Genomic DNA, 18,203 nt, shown 5'->3' with positions numbered 1-18,203 from the left:
GAAGTAAGGCAAAAGTCCTGGGAAGAATATAAATAGTGGGAGGAGTATTGGGGGCAGAAACAGCAAAGGTGAAGGTGGGGACAATATTATGTAGAGCCTTGCATTTGAGAGAGGAGCCTGAACCTGATGGAGTAGGGGTAGCAAAATAGCCTGTGTCCAGATGGAGGAAGATGACTTCAACAACATCTTTCATTTTTTTTTCTCTGCAGTCCAGGTAAGCTCAAACAAATGCCAGAGACAGTTCAAAGAGCTGTCATCAGACTTACCCAAATGAAAATCATTTCCTATTCTTTTCAGTAATACATGAGTCTATAATACAAAGTGATACACACAGCACAATAGGTTTCAGAGTAGCAGCCATGTTAGTCTGTATTCGCAAAAAGAAAAGGAGGACTTGTGGCAATTTAGAGACTAACAAATTTATTTGAGCATAAGCTTTCGTGAGCTACAGCTCACTTCATATCCGATGAAGTGAGCTGTAGCTCATGAAAGCTTATGCTCAAATAAATTTGTTAGTCTCTAAAGTGCCACAAGTACTTCTTTTCTTTTTACAGCACAATAGAAGGATTTCTCATGGGATATTTTGGTGGTTACTCCCGGTGAGTGGCTCATTTTTACAGGTAGTTTCAGTGTTTCAGAAAAAGGCAAAGTCCAGTAATATAAAGAGGGTTGAGAATGCAAACAAACATTACATACCGACCTAAAGATTTTTACAGTCCTAATAACAGAGAGACACTCTGGACTCTTCTGACATGACTGAGAGAAATATTTGCTGTTGATCCATTTAGAGAGACTAATCCGGATTCCCTGTAAATGAGCAGCTTGCTTTTCAAATGCCACAGAGATCTGCACACTATAAAATTGCCATTTGGTATATATCATATGATAGAAAGCATCCAAGAGCTTAAAAAAATACATGCTAGAATCATGAGTCAAATTCAGTCATGTGACTAAGGGGAGGTACTGAGCTGGCTTCTAGCCAGTGGCAGAAGCTGATGGGTGGAACAAACAGGGCATGAAAAGACTAATAGGACTAACGGATCTTAGAATTGTGGTACCCTTATTTGGATCTTCAGGAATGTAGGCTATAGCAGTTTTGCAGCTCTACGAGCCTTTTGCCTCACACTGGAACTGTTTCTGACACAGTAGAATCCTGCTGCTTTGTGGTAGGAAGGATAGAAAAAGAACATGGCCTGCATTTTGAAGGTAAATCTCTATCTGTTGCTTGAATGCATTGTTAAAAGGAGCCCCTTGCTGCTCTGAGGCACGGATTCAATGTGGTCCTATTGCATCTTAATCTTAGCTGTCTCTTTGAGTACTGGTTTTGTTTGGCAAATGAATATGGAGAGATTCTGAAACGCACAGCTGTGTTCTGCTTCCCTGTTCTGCCATTCTTTTCCTTGTTCCCTGCATTGTTAGAACTGCAGGCTATCAGCTAGTGGGAAAGGGACTGTGTGCAGAGTAATAGGAAGGGGGTGCAGGGCTCTGTCTTGTCTTAGTTGACTTTGAGCTGAAATCCTTCAGGAGCTATAGCATGAGGGAAACAGACTTACAATACAAAAGACAAAATCGGGGAAGCTGTTTTCTTTCCACAACGTGCAGCACTTAACTGCTTTAAAGAAAAGCTTGCAGGCTTACAAGAGCTGCACCAAGTTGCTCGTTAAGCACACTCCCCTTCTGAATTTACGTAGGAGCCATATGCTACTACATTTTAGAGCCAAATTGCACTCATTAGGGTCACTATTTTAAGGATTTTCCCCAACAAATGCCAACAAATATGAACAGAAACTTCTCTTGCACTAACATCTTCCTGTCAGATACTTTCTTCCCAGCTGCTTTCTTTACTAAGAGAATAGTATTCACAAACAATATGTTTTGTAGATGGGAGCATCTCTATAGCACTACAGAAGAACTGAATCAGATGGGAGGAGGTGGAAGTGCAAGCTGATAAAAACCATGAATCTTTGTTTCATTACGTTATTTTCCCCAGCGGGGAGTCACTATTAGAACACTTGTGTTTTTTATTCCATGGTTTAAAGATAAAGAAGCTGATGGGTCTCATTGACCTGCAGTCTGCCACCTTTTTCCACACCTACATTTTAAACACATGCATGGCACGTTCAACCAAGTAAATAAAGCATGGCATGCTGACCCATCTGCAAATGATCCCTTATTTTCAATTTGATTAGTCCTCTAACAAAGGACTGATCAAGCTTTGGGACAGCCTGAGATAGCAGCTTTCTCCAAAATATCTGCAAAGTTGCTAAACTGAAAATATTGAACTTACAATATTCTTCAAATACTAACAATCCTTGTTTCTCCAAGAATGACATTCATATGATGATTTTTGTTTTTCATCTGAACTTTTTTCTTAAAAGAACAACCAACCCCCTTATTGTCCTTCTTTTCCCTGCCCCAGCGCCTCTGTAAAACAGTATGTGCCTGTGTCTTAGTTTGCTTTCATGCACGTGTAGCTTGTTGCAGTTTTTATTAATAAATATGTTGAAAGCTGCCTCAGGTGCAGAAATCTCTTCTTGAAGTGTCCCAGTAACTAACTCCCAGGAACAGGCAATGTTGAAAGAAGCGATTTGATAAATTAAGACATGGGACTTGACATATAAGCTCTCGCAATTGGGCCTGGGTTCACTAAGATAAAAATACGTATTTTGCTCTTAAATGTCATCGGTAGTCATATCTGCCACCCATCCAGAATATGATATTTTAGATCACTAGCTTCACTACTTTTTCTTACTACTAGGAAAGTTCTTCTGCCCTCTGGCCTGAAACGTGAATAAGCAGGCCCCTTTGCAGGAAGAATCAAAGGTCTTTTACCCTGGGTGGCAGCATTCTTCCCCTTCTGCAGGACCAATCTGCACACATCTGATCTCTGCAGAGCCTTCCTTTATAGACTGTTTATCATATAATCCTGCTTTTCCAAACCCCTTGAGTTCCACCGGGGTCTGATCATTTAAATTTAAATCAATGGGTACCACAGAACGGCTAGTGCTCTCTAAAGACAACTGGTCTAATTCTTAATCTTGTTAAAAGAGGCAGGTGTGAGGATAAAAAGTGAAAGAGATATGTGGCGATTAGGATTGCAGTAAAGCAGAGGTGACTCTTCCAGCCAGACAAGCTAAATGAATAATCTAATTGCCTAGAGAGAGAAATAATTCATTATTCACTTCAACATACAAGTTTTTCATTCAGCCTCCAAACCATAAACACTTGCTTTATCACATGAATAGGATTTTTCAGACCTAGCACAAAAGGAAAGTAGTAGACACCATAAAGGGACTTCACAAATTGTTTTAACATGATGATGAAACTCAGAATATGTACCAAACTTGTGAGTTGCACTTAGCTACACCCTTTTCCTGAAACTACCCCAGTCCTGCCCCCATTTGTACCCTGCTTTTTTGGTTTTTATGTTCTATAGCTTTTTTGGTCCATTGTAGTCAGTACCCTGATGTCTGGGGGGGTGGGGTAGGTGGAGGATTGCTTGTCCTGTGGAGGTGGATTTTCAAAGAGAGCTGTATACAGGCAGAGCAGTGGACTGAGAGTCAGGATGCCTGTGTTCTAATGTTAGCTATGCTACAGATTGTGACTTTCTGCAACTAACTCATGTAACTGTCTGCCTCAGTTTGTAGGAAGGCTGGAGTAACACCTGCCTCAGAGGGGTGCAGAGGTTTGGTTAATGTCTATAGAGCACACTGGGATCCTCTGATCCAAATTACTGTATAAGCACAAAGGACAATGGTGACTATTAGAAACTGGCTAGTTTCATATACATTAAAAAGATACCAAGTCCTCCCTTTTTACTATCCATACTATAGGAAATACCTTGAATGCTACAAATATTGAGGTAATTAAAGTGTAAATACTTACTGAATGAATAATCTGAGGCGTTTTGTTACGTCTTTGTCTGTCCTGTAACATCAGTTAAGATCTGGTGGGTTGTCTCTGCTGAGGGTTTCTGAAACTTTATCTTCAGATCAGCGGTGGGGCATTCTATCTCAGTGGACACAGCAACGCTCGCTCCTCCTAGTGATCTGCCAGAGTCCATAATTACTGAGTTGTAGGGCACAGCACAAGGGATGTTTGTTTTTTTTGCAGGGCTCTAAATAAAATCCATGGCAGACCTACCGTTCACTCACCTAGTCTGTCTTGGATACAACCAGTTTATCTTGTGGTTAATTGTTACTGTGGCTCCCACATGCCGTGGCAATGAACACTGGATAGGTTTAATGGTTGCCATTTAAAAAGTTCTCTTTATCCTTGTGAGGTCTTAGAGACCACAGCGTCTGCTGTGTCAACTGTTGGTAAATGTTGACTTTTTAATGGTCAGCCCTGTAAACAAATAAAGGAAATGACTTCAGACAAGCCCCAATTTTTGCTCACTTTGAGAATGGTCATCATCTGTGCTTGCCTTGCACTGGAAAGTGCTAAAAGAATGACTATACAAATGTTTACTGACGTCTATTTATATTCTTATTGACATCACCTGCGGAGGATGTCGAGTTGTAATATTTTAAAGCAAGTTAAGAAATAACCTAACATGAACATTAGCCTTTTACATGCCTAACAGTAGGCAGATTGGTTGAAGGGGGGAAATCAGGGGGTATTTTATTTTTTTGATTATTCCATTCCTCTCCCCAAGCTGTCTCTTTCCATGGGAGTATGTGTTTTGTCTTCATGGCACAATTATTATTTTTAGTGGGCAGGGCTGATAGAGTAGAATTTGTCACAAAGCTCTGTCCCAGACATGGTGTGGGCCTAGGACCTGCTCTGGTCCTGGACAACTATGCAGCAAAGAGCAAATACAGAATCTAGAAAGAGGTTTCCTCCCTACTGGTATATGATGCACATTTACAATACAGTGAATAGAGGTTATTTCATGCATGCCTTTTGATTGCTGTAAGGCGGTTCTGCCCCAGTGATCGTATGTGAAATTGAGAATGAAACCTGTCCCGAGTAAAATCCTGTATTTATTTGTATTTTCTGAGGACATCACTTCTACATGGTGCAAAGGCAAAATGTGAGAGTACATTTCCCCTCACAAGGCATGCAGGCAGGCTAAGCAGGTGGCCAGCTGGGATTCCTGATATCCTTAGCTTTTGTTTAAAACTTCCTTTAAAAAGTCAAATTTTGCACATTTAGCCCTAGTCTACACTACAGATTTATGTCAGTATAACCCTGTTTCTCAGAGGTGTGGAAAACCGGCACCCCTGAGCCGACACAGTTAAACTGACCGAATTTCTGGTATAAACAGTGCTGTTGATGGGAGGGCTGACATAGCTATGAGTGGAGTACCTATGCCAGTGGGAGAAGCTCTCCCATTGGTGTAAGTAGAGTCTTCACGAAGTCCGCTCCAGAGGTGCTGCTGCAGTGCAGTAAGTGTAGACAAGCTCTTAAGTATGTGCCTAGCATGTTCAAGTGCTTTGCTTGGTCAGGGCCTGTCATAAATATAAAGGGAAGGGTAAACCCCTTTAAAATCCCTCCTGGCCAGAGGAAAACTCCTCTCACTTGTAAAGGGTTAAAAAGCTAAAGGTAACCTCGCTGGCACCTGACCAAAATGACCAATGAGGAGACAAGATACTTTCAAAAGCTGGGAGGAGGGAGAGAAACAAAGGGTGTCTCTCTGTCGGTATGCTGCTTTGCCGGGGATAGAACAGGAATGGAGTCTTAGAACTTTTAGTAAATAATCTAGCTAGGTATGCGTTAGATTATGATTTCTTTAAATGGCTGAGAAAAGAATTGTGCTGAATAGATTGACTATTTCTGTCTGTGTGTCTTTTTTGTAATTTAAGGTTGCCTAGAGGGATTCTCTATGTTTTGAATCTAATTACCCTGTAAGGTATCTACCATCCTGATTTTACAGAGGTGATTTCTTTACTCCTATTTACTTCTATTTCTATTAAAAGTCTTCTTGTAAGAAAACTGAATGCTTTTTCATTGTTCTCAGATCCAAGGGTTTGGGTCTGTGGTCACCTATGCAAATTGGTGAGGATTTTTACCAAACCTTTCCCAGGAAGTGGGGTGCAAGGATTGGGAGGATTTTGGGGGGAAAGACGTGTCCAAACTACGTTTCCCAGTAAACCCAGTTAGAGTTTGGTGGTGGCAGTGGTTATTCCAAGGACAAAAGATAAAATTAATTTGTACCTGGGGGAAGTTTTAACCTAAGCTGGTGAAAGTAAGCTTAGGAGGTTTTCATGCAGGTCCCCACATCTGTACCCTAGAGTTCAGAGTGGGGGAGGAACCTTGACAGGGCCATAGCTAGGCTCTGCAACCAAGTTCTTCTATTGCCACTGCTCCATCAGTCTATTTGGTTAACCCCCCAGGCAGAATCTCCTCTTAATCTGGACTGTCAGCTCTTTGAGCCAGAACTGTCTTCTTACCATGTGTGTTCAGTGCCCAGCACAATGGGGCCTGGACCTGTTTAGGGCCTCTAGCCCCTGTTGTAATATAAATAGTGCTAATATCTGCAGGCAAATTCTAAATCTATACCTGGGACTAAAATAACAAAGCCGAGCTCAATCTACTGAACCGCCCAACTTGGTAGAAGCTTGTTTAAAGGGGGCAAGAAAGCTGAAGGTCGTCAAAGGGAGTAAGTCCTGGTGTCTTTGCCATTTGGATGATAGCATATTGCCCCTCTAACTTGTCCCTTCCATGAGAGAAACTCTGCAAGGGAAGGCTCAAAGATATTTCCTCCCAAACTTCTGCATTGTCTGAGGTGTGGTGTTTGCCCCCCCCTTCCCCCCCACCCCTTGCAGAATAGGCCATAGGTTTGGCCCATGCACTTGTCAGCTCCTGAGGATCTGCAGGACGTTGGGCCATTTATGTAGAGGACCTGTGAATCCATGTTGATCCTGGGTCCTTGGCATCCCGCTGGGATCTGTGTTTGTAAAGGGAGTGAATGGGGACTTCCCATAATGGAGAGGGTTCTGTGGGAAAGGCCTTACAGCCCATCCTGGCCCACCCACTGCCTGCTTCCTCCTCCATGTGGTGCTTCAACCCATGGAGAGCACTGTGCAGTGTCCAGAGGGAAGGGAACATAGCAGGGCTGGTGGCTCCCTTCCATATGAGAGGATCCCTCTGTACAGAGGATTCTCAGCAAGCTCTGTGGTCCCTGCAGTTTAATTTAGTGTGTGATTCTTCCCAGCTGTCTGTCCTAAAATCATGTGTAGTTTGGCAGGCTGCTGTACTTGAGTGGTGGATGAAGCCATTCCCTTGAGTATATGGTTACATCTTCAGGGATGAAATGTGCTACACAAATGTACAGGATCAGTCTTCTGAGTTTTGAGTTGTTATAGCTGCCATTTTTCCACACTTGATGGGATCAGTAAGACTCCTTTTAATTTATACTTTTTTGTTATGGAATGCATAACGGGTGGAAGAAATTGTCATGTGAGGAAAATATAGGAAGAATTTGTACCTTTCAGGAGAGTTATCAAAGAAATGTAGTGCTGGAAGGGATCTGGAGAGTTCTCCCAGAGGCTTTCAGCTGGTCTGCCTCTTATCTCCTTCTGGACATTAGAAGTGTATTCTTGATGTATAATACAACACCCCCTTCCTCCCCGCTCCCATTTGTCCTTCCTGAATAAACTACATCCCTCTATACCAATATTTCAGTCATGAGATTTATCCCACCAAGTCTTCTGCCAATTAAATAATAATTTAACTATGTATGAATCCCTTTCAGTTCTTCCTGTTTATTCCCCATACTCCTTGCATTTGTTTATGGACATATAGGTTTTTGAGCAGATTCTGCTACTGATTTCACTCTTGTTGCTTCTATGACCCTGTTGTAGTTTTCCATGCCCTCATCCTCCTACAAACATCTACCCTTCTATTAAACATAAAAAAGGTGAGTTTATCTGTGGGCTTTTCTGACCTGTCCACTTTGAACCTAGTTTAAAGCCCTTCTCACTAGGATGGCAAGTTGGTGTGTGAAGATGTTCTTCCCCCTTCTTTGTCAGGTAAATCCCATCTCTTCCCTGCAGACCTCCTTTTCCATGGTCAAAGAAGCCAAAGCCCTCCTGTTGACACCATCTGTGCAGCCATGCATTCGTCTCCAGGATCCCTTACCCTCAACCGAGAGGATGGACGGGAACTCAACTTGCACTCCCAATCCGTTCACCCTCTCTCCCAGAACACTGTAGTCACTGCTGATCTGCTTAGGGTCATTAGTGCCCATGTGGATGAGAAGCATGGGGTAGCGGTCAGAAGGATGGATGAACCTCTGCATCCTTTCTTGAATAAGCTACTTTTGCACCAGTAAACCTGTATCCACCCTAGGAGTTGTAATGATAGAACTGTTTCGATTAAATAATTACAGCCCTAACCAAAATAGTGACACCCTCACAAACTTTACATGGAGACCAGGCATAATTATATTTAAAATATTGATAACTATTCTGCTAGAGATCACTTTAGCAAAATAATTTGGCAAACATGCTTATTCAAGGTAGTTGTATAACCCTGAAAATGAAAATGATCTATTGAGTCATTTCATCCATCCCCAGAGCCCCTCTTTGAGGAGAAAGAGGGAAGCAGGGGCAGAGACAGATAGAGAATCCAAGAACAAGCAAAGCTCAGGAGAAAGTTTTGGCTGAGTTGCAGGGCTTTTTTTTTTTTAACCACCATTAAAAGCAATCCCCATTAAAAGGGGGGTAAGTTTTGCATACTTACTCAATGCATGTGATGTGCTGCTCAGTGTGCCATGGGGACAACCATGAAGAGAATCTTAGGCCAAGTCTACGCTACAAATTTATATCAGTATAACTACATCACTCAGGGGGGTGAAAAATCCACATCCCTGAGCGACATAAACCTAAATCCCAGTCTAGACAGTGCTATCTCAGCCTGAGAGCTTCTCCTGTTGACATTGCTACCCTGTCTCTTGCAGAAGTGGATAACTACTTCGATGGCAGAAGCTCTCCTGTCTGCATAGGAGCTTCTTCACTTATGTGCTACAGCTGCATTGCAGCTGTGCTGATGCAACGTTTTTAAATGTAGCCCTGCCCTCACTAAGTAAAATAAAGCAGGTAGCTCCTTATGACAGACACATTTTCTTTGCATTAACAATGGGTGGCTGAACCCTAGCGCAGTCAACAAGAATCAAGGTGTAGACGAGGAGACTTTCCTCAAAAAGCAGTTGGAAGTAACTAGAAAAAGTTGTTTACTTCATGGGTACAGCAATTAGTGAAGAAGGGATGCAGAGTGAAATATTTATACTCCCGCTTTCTTCTTTTAATGACACATTCCTTGCATGTTGATATAGTATAGGAACAGCGGTCTTGGATCTCTTCCCCTTTAAAATTCTCTTTGATACCTTACACCTATGCTATGGAAAGCCTGGCAGGTTTATAGCAAAGGAATGTCCTGCTGAGCTGGTCTAAGATGAGAATTTATTCCCCAGTGATTGGTGTTGAAGTCTTAATATGAAAAATCAGAAACCAAACTTCATGTTAGTTTCTTGCCATTTCTCAACCTTTTCCTTACCCGTGGTTTTATCTCCTTCCATCTCTATAGAGTATTCAGATTTAAGAGCATTTCATTACCAAAATGATGGGATAATATAGCATCAAGAAATGACAGGGCGTGTTTTATTGGCTCATTAATACACATGTTAGTAGCACTGTGAAGCCACTCAAGGCATGTATTAATGGACCATTAAAACTCATACCTGGGAGTATTTTAATAATAACTATTACATTTTTGTGATGTGTGTTACTGTGCAAATGGGTGTTTTTGCTTCCTATGTACTGCACCTTTAAACTCCTAAGAACTTTGTCTCTCTGCAGGGCTTGTTCTGAGGGCTTGTCTACGCGAGGAAGTTTTGCTGTTTCAACTACTCTGGTTTAGTTAGTGTCAAAACCCTTTTACTGTAGTCATAGTTATACTATTATAAAAGTGCTCAGTGATCTAGTTCATTCTGGTTCAGGAAATGAAATAAGCTATACTAGAAAAAGGCACCTTTATGCCAGTGTAACTGCATCCAAGCTGGAGCTTACCACTGTAATTATATTATTTAAAAATCATCTGCCTAGCCAATATAGCTGTACTAGTGTAACTTCTCTAGTCTAGAGCAGTGGTTCTCAACATCCACACCCCTGAGTGATGTCACTACAAGGGAGCTGGATTAACCATGCCAACAGGGAGAGGTCTCTCCCGTCAGTATAGAGCATCATTAAAGCGTTACAGCAGCGCAGCTGCATTGGTGCAGCTGTGCGGATGCTGCCCTTAGAGGTTGTACAGGGTCACGTCCGGCAGTGGAGAACCCGGATTTTTAACACGACCGAGCCAAGGTCTCACCCACTTAGCCCTGGTCTACACTAGGACTTTATGTCGAATTTAGCAGCGTTAAATCGATGTAAACCTGCACCGGTCCACACAATGAAGCCCTTTATTTCGACTTAAAGGGCTCTTAAAATCGATTTCCTTACTCCACCCCTGACAAGTGGATTAGCGCTTAAATCGACGTTGCCGGCTCAAATTTGGGGTACTGTGGACACAATTCGATGGTATTGGCCTCCGGGAGCTATCCCAGAGTGCTCCATTCTGACCGCTCTGGACAGCACTCTCAACTCAGATGCACTGGCCAGGTAGACAGGAAAAGAACCGCGAACTTTTGAATCTCATTTCCTGTTTGGCCAGCGTGGCAAGCTGCAGGTGACCATGCAGAGCTCATCAGCACAGGTGACCATGATGGAGTCCCAGAATTGCAAAAGAGCTCCAGCATGGACCGAACGGGAGGAACGGGATCTGATCGCTGTTTGGGGAGAGGAATCTGTGCTATCAGAACTCCGTTCCAGTTTTCGAAATTCCAAAACCTTTGTCAAAATCTCCCAGGGCATGAAGGACAGAGGCCATAACAGGGACCCGAAGCAGTGCCGCGTGAAACTGAAGGAGCTGAGGCAAGCCTACCAGAAAATTAGAGAGGCGAACAGCCGCTCTGGGTCAGAGCCCCAAACATGCCGCTTCTATGATGAGCTGCATGCCATTTTAGGGGGTTCAGCCACCACTACCCCAGCCGTGTTGTTTGACTCCTTCAATGGAGATGGAGGCAATACGGAAGCAGGTTTTGGGGACGAAGATGATGATGATGATGAGGAGGAGGTTGTAGATAGCTCACAGCAAGCAAGCGGAGAAACCGGTTTTCCCGACAGTCAGGAACTGTTTCTCACCCTAGACCTGGAGCCAGTACCCCCCGAACCCACCCAAGGCTGCCTCCTGGACACAGCAGGCGGAGAAGGGACCTCTGGTGAGTGTACCTTTTAAAATACTATACATGGTTTAAAAGCAAGCATGTGAAAGGATTACTTTGCCCTGGCATTTGCGGTTCTTCTAGATGTAGTCCTAAAACCTTTGCAAAAGGTTTCTGGGGAGGGCAGCCTTATTGCGTCCTTCATGGTAGGACACTTTACCACTCCAGGCCAGTAACACGTACTCGGGAATCATTGTAGAACAAAGCATTGCAGTGTATGTTTGCTGGCATTCAAACAACATCCGTTCTTTATCTCTCTGTGTTATCCTCAGGAGAGTGAGATATAATTCATGGTCACCTGGTTGAAATAGAGTGCTTTTCTTCAGGGGACATTCAGAGGAGCCCATTCCTGCTGGGCTGTTTGCCTGTGGCTAAACAGAAATGTTCCCCGCTGTTAGCCACAGGGAGGGGGGAAGGTTGAGGGGGTAGTCATGCGGTGGGAGGAGACAAAATGCGACCTTGTAACGAAAGCACATGTGCTATGTATGTAATGTTAACAGCAAGGTTTACCCTGAAAGAGTGTAGCCACTGTTTTATAAAATGTGTCTTTTTAAATACCACTGTCCTTTTTTTCTCTCCACCAGCTGCATGTGTTTCAATGATCACAGGATCTTCTCCTTCCCAGAGGCTAGTGAAGATTAGAAAGAAAAAAAAACGCACTCGCGATGAAATGTTCTCCGAGCTCATGCTGTCCTCCCACACTGACAGAGCACAGAGGAATGCGTGCAGGCAAATAATGTCAGAGTGCAGGAAAGCACAAAATGACCGGGAGGAGAGGTGGCGGGCTGAAGAGAGTAAGTGGCGGGCTGAAGACAGGGCTGAAGCTCAAATGTGGCGGCAGCGTGATGAGAGGAGGCAGGATTCAATGCTGAGGCTGCTGCAGGACCAAACCAGTATGCTCCAGTGTATGGTTGAGCTGCAGCAAAGGCAGCTGGAGCACAGACTGCCACTGCAGCCCCTCTGTAACCAACCGCCCTCCTCCCCAAGTTCCATAGCCTCCACACCCAGACGCCCAAGAACGCGGTGGGGGGGCCTCCGGCCAACGAGCCACTCCACTACAGAGGATTGCCCAAAAAAAAGAAGGCTGTCATTCAATAAATTTTAAAGTTGTAAACTTTTAAAGTGCTGTGCTTAAAGTGCTGTGTGGCATTTTCCTTCCCTCCTCCACCACCCCTCCTGGGCTACCTTGGTAGTCATCCCCCTATTTGTGTGATGAATGAATAAAGAATGCATGAATGTGAAGCAACAATGACTTTATTGCCTCTGCAAGCGGTGATTGAAGGGAGGAGGGGCGGGTGGTTAGCTTACAGGGAAGTAGAGTGAACCAAGGGGCGGGGGGTTTCATCAAGGAGAAACAAACAGAACTTTCACACCGTAGCCTGGCCAGTCATGAAACTGGTTTTCAAAGCTTCTCTGATGCGTACCGCGCCCTCCTGAGCTCTTCTAACCGCCCTGGTGTCTGGCTGCGCATAACCAGCAGCCAGGCGATTTGCCTCAACCTCCCACCCCGCCATAAACGTCTCCCCCTTACTCTCACAGATATTGTGGAGCACACAGCAAGCAGTAATAACAGTGGGAATATTGGTTTCGCTGAGGTCTAAGCGAGTCAGTAAACTGCGCCAGCGCGCCTTTAAATGTCCAAATGCACATTCTACCACCATTCTGCACTTGCTCAGCCTGTAGTTGAACAGCTCCTGACTACTGTCCAGGCTGCCTGTGTACGGCTTCATGAGCCATGGCATTAAGGGGTTGGCTGGGCCCCAAGGATACATATAGGCATTTCAACATCCCCAACAGTTATTTTCTGGTCTGGGAATAAAGTCCCTTCCTGCAGCTTTTGAAACAGACCAGAGTTCCTGAAGATGCGAGCGTCATGCACCTTTCCCGGCCATCCCACGTTGATGTTGGTGAAACGTCCGTTGTGATCCACCAGAGCTTGCAGCACTATCGAAAAGTACCCCTTGCGGTTTATGTACTCGGCGGCTTGGTGCTCCGGTGCCAAGATAGGGATATGGGTTCCGTCTATAGCCCCACCACAGTTAGGGAATCCCATTGCAGCAAAGCCATCCACTATGACCTGCACATTTCCCAGGGTCACTACCCTTGATATCAGCAGATCTTTGATTGCGTGGGCTACTTGCATCACAGCAGCCCCCACAGTAGATTTGCCCACTCCAAATTGATTCCCAACTGACCGGTAGCTGTCTGGCGTTGCAAGCTTCCACAGGGCTATCGCCACTCACTTCTCAACTGTGAGGGCTGCTCTCATCTTGGTATTCATGTGCCTCAGGGCAGGGGAAAGCAAGTCACAAAGTTCCATGAAAGTGCCCTTACGCTTGCGAAAGTTTCGCAGCCACTGGGAATCGTCCCAGACCTGCAACACTATGCAGTCCCACCAGTCTGTGCTTGTTTCCCGAGCCCAGAATCGGTGTTCCACAGCATGAGCCTGCCCCATTAGCACCATGATGCATGCATTGGCAGGGCCCATGCTTTCAGAGAAATCTGTGTCCATGTCCTGATCACTCACGTGACCGCGCTGACGTCGCCTCCTCGCCCGGTATCGCTTTGCCAGGTTCTGGTGCTGCATATACTGCTGGATAATGCGTGTGGTGTTTAATGTGCTCCTAATTGCCAAAGTGAGCTGAGCGGCCTCCATGCTTGCCTTGGTATGGCGTCCGCACAGAAAAAAGGCGCGGAACGATTGTCTGCTGTTGCTCTGATGGAGGGAGGGGCGACTGACGACACGGCTTACAGGGTTGGCTTCAGGCAGCTAAAATCAACAAAGGGGGTGTCTTTACATCAAGGAGTATTTCAGGCAGGACTTCACGGAGGGTTCCAATAAGAAATGGTGCATCTAAGTTATCGTTCTTATTGGAACAAGGAGGTTAGCCTGGCCTCTGATTGATACATGGCTAGATTTACCTCGCTGCACCTTCTCTGTGAGTGACTGCAGTGTGACCTAGAGGAATGAGTCCCCTAGACAGGGGAGGAGGCAAATGAGTACAAAACAAATCTGGTCTATTTCTTGTTTTGACCCACTCCATCTATCTTTTACATCTTTGGCTGGCAGCAGACGGTGCAGAAGGACTGCATGCCATCCACATCTCATGGCTGCTCGGCAGAAGATGGTACAATACGACTGCTAGCCATCCTCATCTCTTGCCTGCCTGGCAGAAGATGGTACAATACAACTACTAGCAATCCTCATCTCTTGCCTGCCTGGCAGAAGATGGTACAGTATGACTGCTAGCAGTCCGTATCGCCTGACCGCTTACCATAAGACGGTTCAATAGGACTGACTACAGGACTAAAGAGAATGACCTGGTCAAGTCACTCCAAATTTAGTCCCTGTGCCCATGTCTGCCCAGGCGCTCCCAGCCGACGTGGCCAGGAGCACCTCGGACACGACGAGGACGACTACCAGTCGTATTGCACCGTCTGCTGTCAGAAGGCAATGGGTTGCTGCTACTGTGTAGCAAAGCCGTACCGCGTCTGCCAGCACCCAGAAGACATAGGGTGACGGTTACCTGAGCGGGCTCCATGCTTGCCGTGGTATGGCGTCTGCACAGGTAACTCAGGAAAAAAGGAGTGAAATGATTGTCTGCCCTTGCTTTCACGGAGGGAGAGAGGGAACGGGGGCCTGACGATACGTACCCAGAACCACCCGCAACAATGTTTTAGCCCCATCAGAGTGCTCCATTGTGACTGCTCTGGACAGCACTCTCAGAGCCCGATTGTTTGCCGTTGCTCTGACGCCGGGAGGGGCGACTGAGGACACGGCTTACAGGGTTGGCTTCAGGGAGCTAAAATCAACAAAGGGGGTGGCTTTAAATCAAGGAGTATTTCAGGCAAGACTTCACGGAGGGTTCCAGTAAGAAATGGTGCACCTAAGTTATCGTTCTTATTGGAACAAGAAGGTTAGCCTGGCCTCTGATTGATACATGGCTAGATTTACCTCGCTGCACCTTCTCTGTGAGTGACTGCAGTGTGACCTAGAAGAATGAGTCCCCTAGACAGGAGGGGGGGAAGCAAATGAGTACAAAACAAATCTGGTCTATTTCTTGTTTTGATCCACTCCATCTATCTTTTACATCTTTGGCTGGCAGCAGACGGTGCAGAAGGACTGCATGCCATCCACATCTCATGGCTGCTCGGCAGAAGATGGTACAGTACGACTGCTAGCAGTCCGTATCGCCTGCCCGCTCACCATAAGACGGTTCAATAGGACTGACTGCAGGACTAAATAGAATGACCTGGTCAAGTTACTCCAAATTTAGTCCCTGCGCCCATGTCTGCCCAGGCGCTCCCAGCCGACGTGGCCAGGAGCACCTCGGACATGACGATGACGGCTACCAGTCGTAGTGTACCATCTGCTACCACAAGGCAAGGGGTTGCTGCTACTGTGCAGCAATGCCGTACCGCATCTGCCAGCACCCAGGAGACATAGGGTGACGGTTACTTGAGCGGGCTCCATGCTTGCCGTGGTATGGCGTCTGCACAGGTAACTCAGGAAAAAAGGCGCGAAACGATTGTCTGCCCTTGCTTTGATGGAGGGAGGGAGGGAACGGGGGCCTGACTATATGTACCCAGAACCACCCGCGACAATGTTTTAGCCCCATCAGGCATTGGGATCTCAACCCAGAATTCCAATGGGCAGCGGAGACTGCGGGAACTGTGGGATAGCTACCCACAGTGCAACGCTCCGTAAGTCGTCTCTAGCCTCAGTACTGTGGAAGCGCTCCGCCGAGTTAATGCACTTAATGCACTTAGAGCATTTTCTGTGGGGACACACACACTCGAATATATAAAATCGATTTCTAAAAAACTGACTTCTATAAATTCGACCTTATTCCGTAGTGTAGACATACCCTTAGCCACACTATTTTTCAGACTGTGCTAAATCTGTGGACTCTGCTATCCTGCCTGTAAGTACTGCTCTAACCATACTCTGTGCCCAGAGCCAGAAATAGAATCCATCTCACAAATAGTTACCCACTGGCAAAGTATGTCATGTCCCCCTCTCGGAGCTGGTCCATATAAGGGATAATAGCTCATTCTGCTGCCATTTGCTCCTTAGCTGAAGTGATACAGGTCAGGGCTGTAGATCGAAAGCTCCTCTTTTCCAGCCTTGCTGATCATCCATGTGGACAGTCAATACGGTTCCTCATGACTGAATGTGTTGTGCTTCGGAATCTGGTCCTGGCTTTTGTCACCTGGACTATGAGAAGTGAGACTGGATGGATCTAGGCATGCTTGCTAAGTGCATGGGGCTGCCCATGTCTCTCGCTGTGTTTCAGGAAGTCCTCTACCTCTCTTGCATTCCTTTGGAGAGAGTATTCCCCTGGTCCTCTGAAGCTTCACGTTGGACCTTTGCCCTGTGGGAAGGCCCCCACTTCCTAGCCATCCCACCCTCCACTTGTGTTAGTTGCATGCTATCCAGCTAGCCTGTCCAGGGCACATCTCCGCATGCTCATGCTCCAAAAAGGTCCATTCCTTACTCTCCTGTCCTGCCCTGACAACATGTATATAAAATATTTGTACAGCTCATTTGCATGCTTTATTGTAGGCAAGGGAACATCTGAAGAATGTATGAAGCAACAATGCTACTGTTACCCAGGGTTCTTCCAACCCAAAGCTCTTGGTAACTTTTATTCTGTGTGAGGTGGTGTCAGGACATAAATCAGGGGAGACACAGCCATCCGACTGATAGATGGCTGGCACAAACAGGACAACACAAGAGTGCTTTCACTTAAAGCTAAGCTTTACTTAGTCTCAAGCACTTACACATGTGCGCAACAGGTTAGTAAACACCCCCAACCTTCGATAATTACCGAAGCTGAGTGTGGCTTTCGAGTGGCACAGCGGCAGCCCGTCTCCTGATGGGGAACACAAGATGCATCCAGATGGAGAGTCCCCCCTACCTCAAACTTTTCCCCCTTATTTATACATTAGTAATACAATGACATGTCACTGAAAGAAAACTTGTTAAGCAAGCAGTTTCAAAGGTCGAGCAAGAGGTTTCCTTCTGGTCATTGATTAACCAGGTGTGGTTTTTTCAGAGTTTGCACACCTTGAGGCTCCTAAAATGCATGTATCAGCAATTTCAACACAATTCTTATCAGGAAGGATGCAGAGTCAAGCTGCCCTTTCTGTGGCGCCCAAAACCCCCTCCCCTCCTGCCTTGGTTAAGCTAAGGCTGCTGCATGGTCACTTTGCGGCCTGCTGACATGGCTGCTTTTAGCAATAAGCACTAGTGGTTTCAGGTACTTTACTGGTTTGTCAAAATGTCCCCATACACTATGTTACAACTATAAAGAACCAGATTCTAATTGAACATTTTAAATTTAGTGTACAGTGCTACTGATGATGTCTGCTGGATTTTTGGTCTTGGATGTTGGTCCATGTAGTTCAAACTTTCTTTGTTCTGGGAACATCAATATATTTCTGTATATCTAAACTCTTTTTCTGGATATTTGCCCTCAAGAAACAGGCAGCTAACTGTTTCTTGCCTTGGTAATAGATCCCATACTCTCTCTTGTGAAATTGAAGCTTTGTGGTTGGATCTCTTTTCAATACATAAGAAATATTGATTACTGGCATTTATAATTCACTCCGATCTTGAAATGGTCATCGTAAATGCATGCTACATTAATTTATTAGATGATCCAGCCAAATGAGGCTTGAAGGAATTTTTGCTGCTAGGTTCCTAACAAAAAAGGAAAAATGGGATTATATAGTACAGAGAGAGTGATATTGATGCCTGTCAAATTCAGTAAGAATTTTAAAACTGCTCTTACCTGTCATATTTTACTGACATCTGAAGATATTTAGTGCCTGGCTACTTTATTGAAAAATATTGAAGTAAATCTCTAGAACATTTCAAAGTTTGACCATGAGCATGAGAGTGGGAGCTGGTGAACTGATATGCCATTCCCTG

The 18,203-nt window shown here is 45.2% G+C and overlaps 2 protein-coding genes across 3 annotated transcripts in view; both read left to right on the top strand.

The window, feature by feature from the left end:
• The first annotated feature begins 1,019 nt into the window (after positions 1–1,019).
• Positions 1,020–18,203, top strand: part of ST6GALNAC3 (ST6 N-acetylgalactosaminide alpha-2,6-sialyltransferase 3) — a 315,225-nt gene continuing 298,041 nt past the window's right edge. For both annotated transcript variants that reach the window (XM_073357306.1, XM_073357308.1), the window contains exon 1: positions 1,020–1,206. In XM_073357306.1, coding sequence (XP_073213407.1) covers positions 1,189–1,206 — 18 coding nt within the window. In that variant the 5' untranslated portion in view covers positions 1,020–1,188. The remainder of the gene's footprint in view (positions 1,207–18,203) is intronic.
• On the top strand, positions 10,831–12,463 carry LOC140916149 (uncharacterized). Its single transcript, XM_073357305.2, has 2 exons — positions 10,831–11,263; positions 11,851–12,463. Exons 1-2 carry the CDS (start codon positions 10,855–10,857, stop codon positions 12,369–12,371), a joined length of 930 nt encoding a protein of 309 aa, XP_073213406.2. The 5' UTR covers positions 10,831–10,854; the 3' UTR covers positions 12,372–12,463.

The sequence above is a fragment of the Lepidochelys kempii genome, chromosome 8 (assembly GCF_965140285.1).
Source record: "Lepidochelys kempii isolate rLepKem1 chromosome 8, rLepKem1.hap1, whole genome shotgun sequence".
In the NCBI taxonomy this organism is placed as follows: Eukaryota; Metazoa; Chordata; order Testudines; family Cheloniidae; genus Lepidochelys; species Lepidochelys kempii.
This window is presented reverse-complemented; position numbering and strand designations above follow the sequence as displayed.

Bases quoted from the DNA above. Each gene is read 5' to 3' on its own strand.
- LOC140916149 (XM_073357305.2), top strand. From the start codon at position 10,855: ATGAAGGACAGAGGCCATAACAGGGACCCGAAGCAGTGCCGCGTGAAA. The intron at 11,264-11,850 runs GTGAGTGTACCT...TCTCTCCACCAG, and splicing joins AGGCGGAGAAGGGACCTCTG to CTGCATGTGTTTCAATGATC.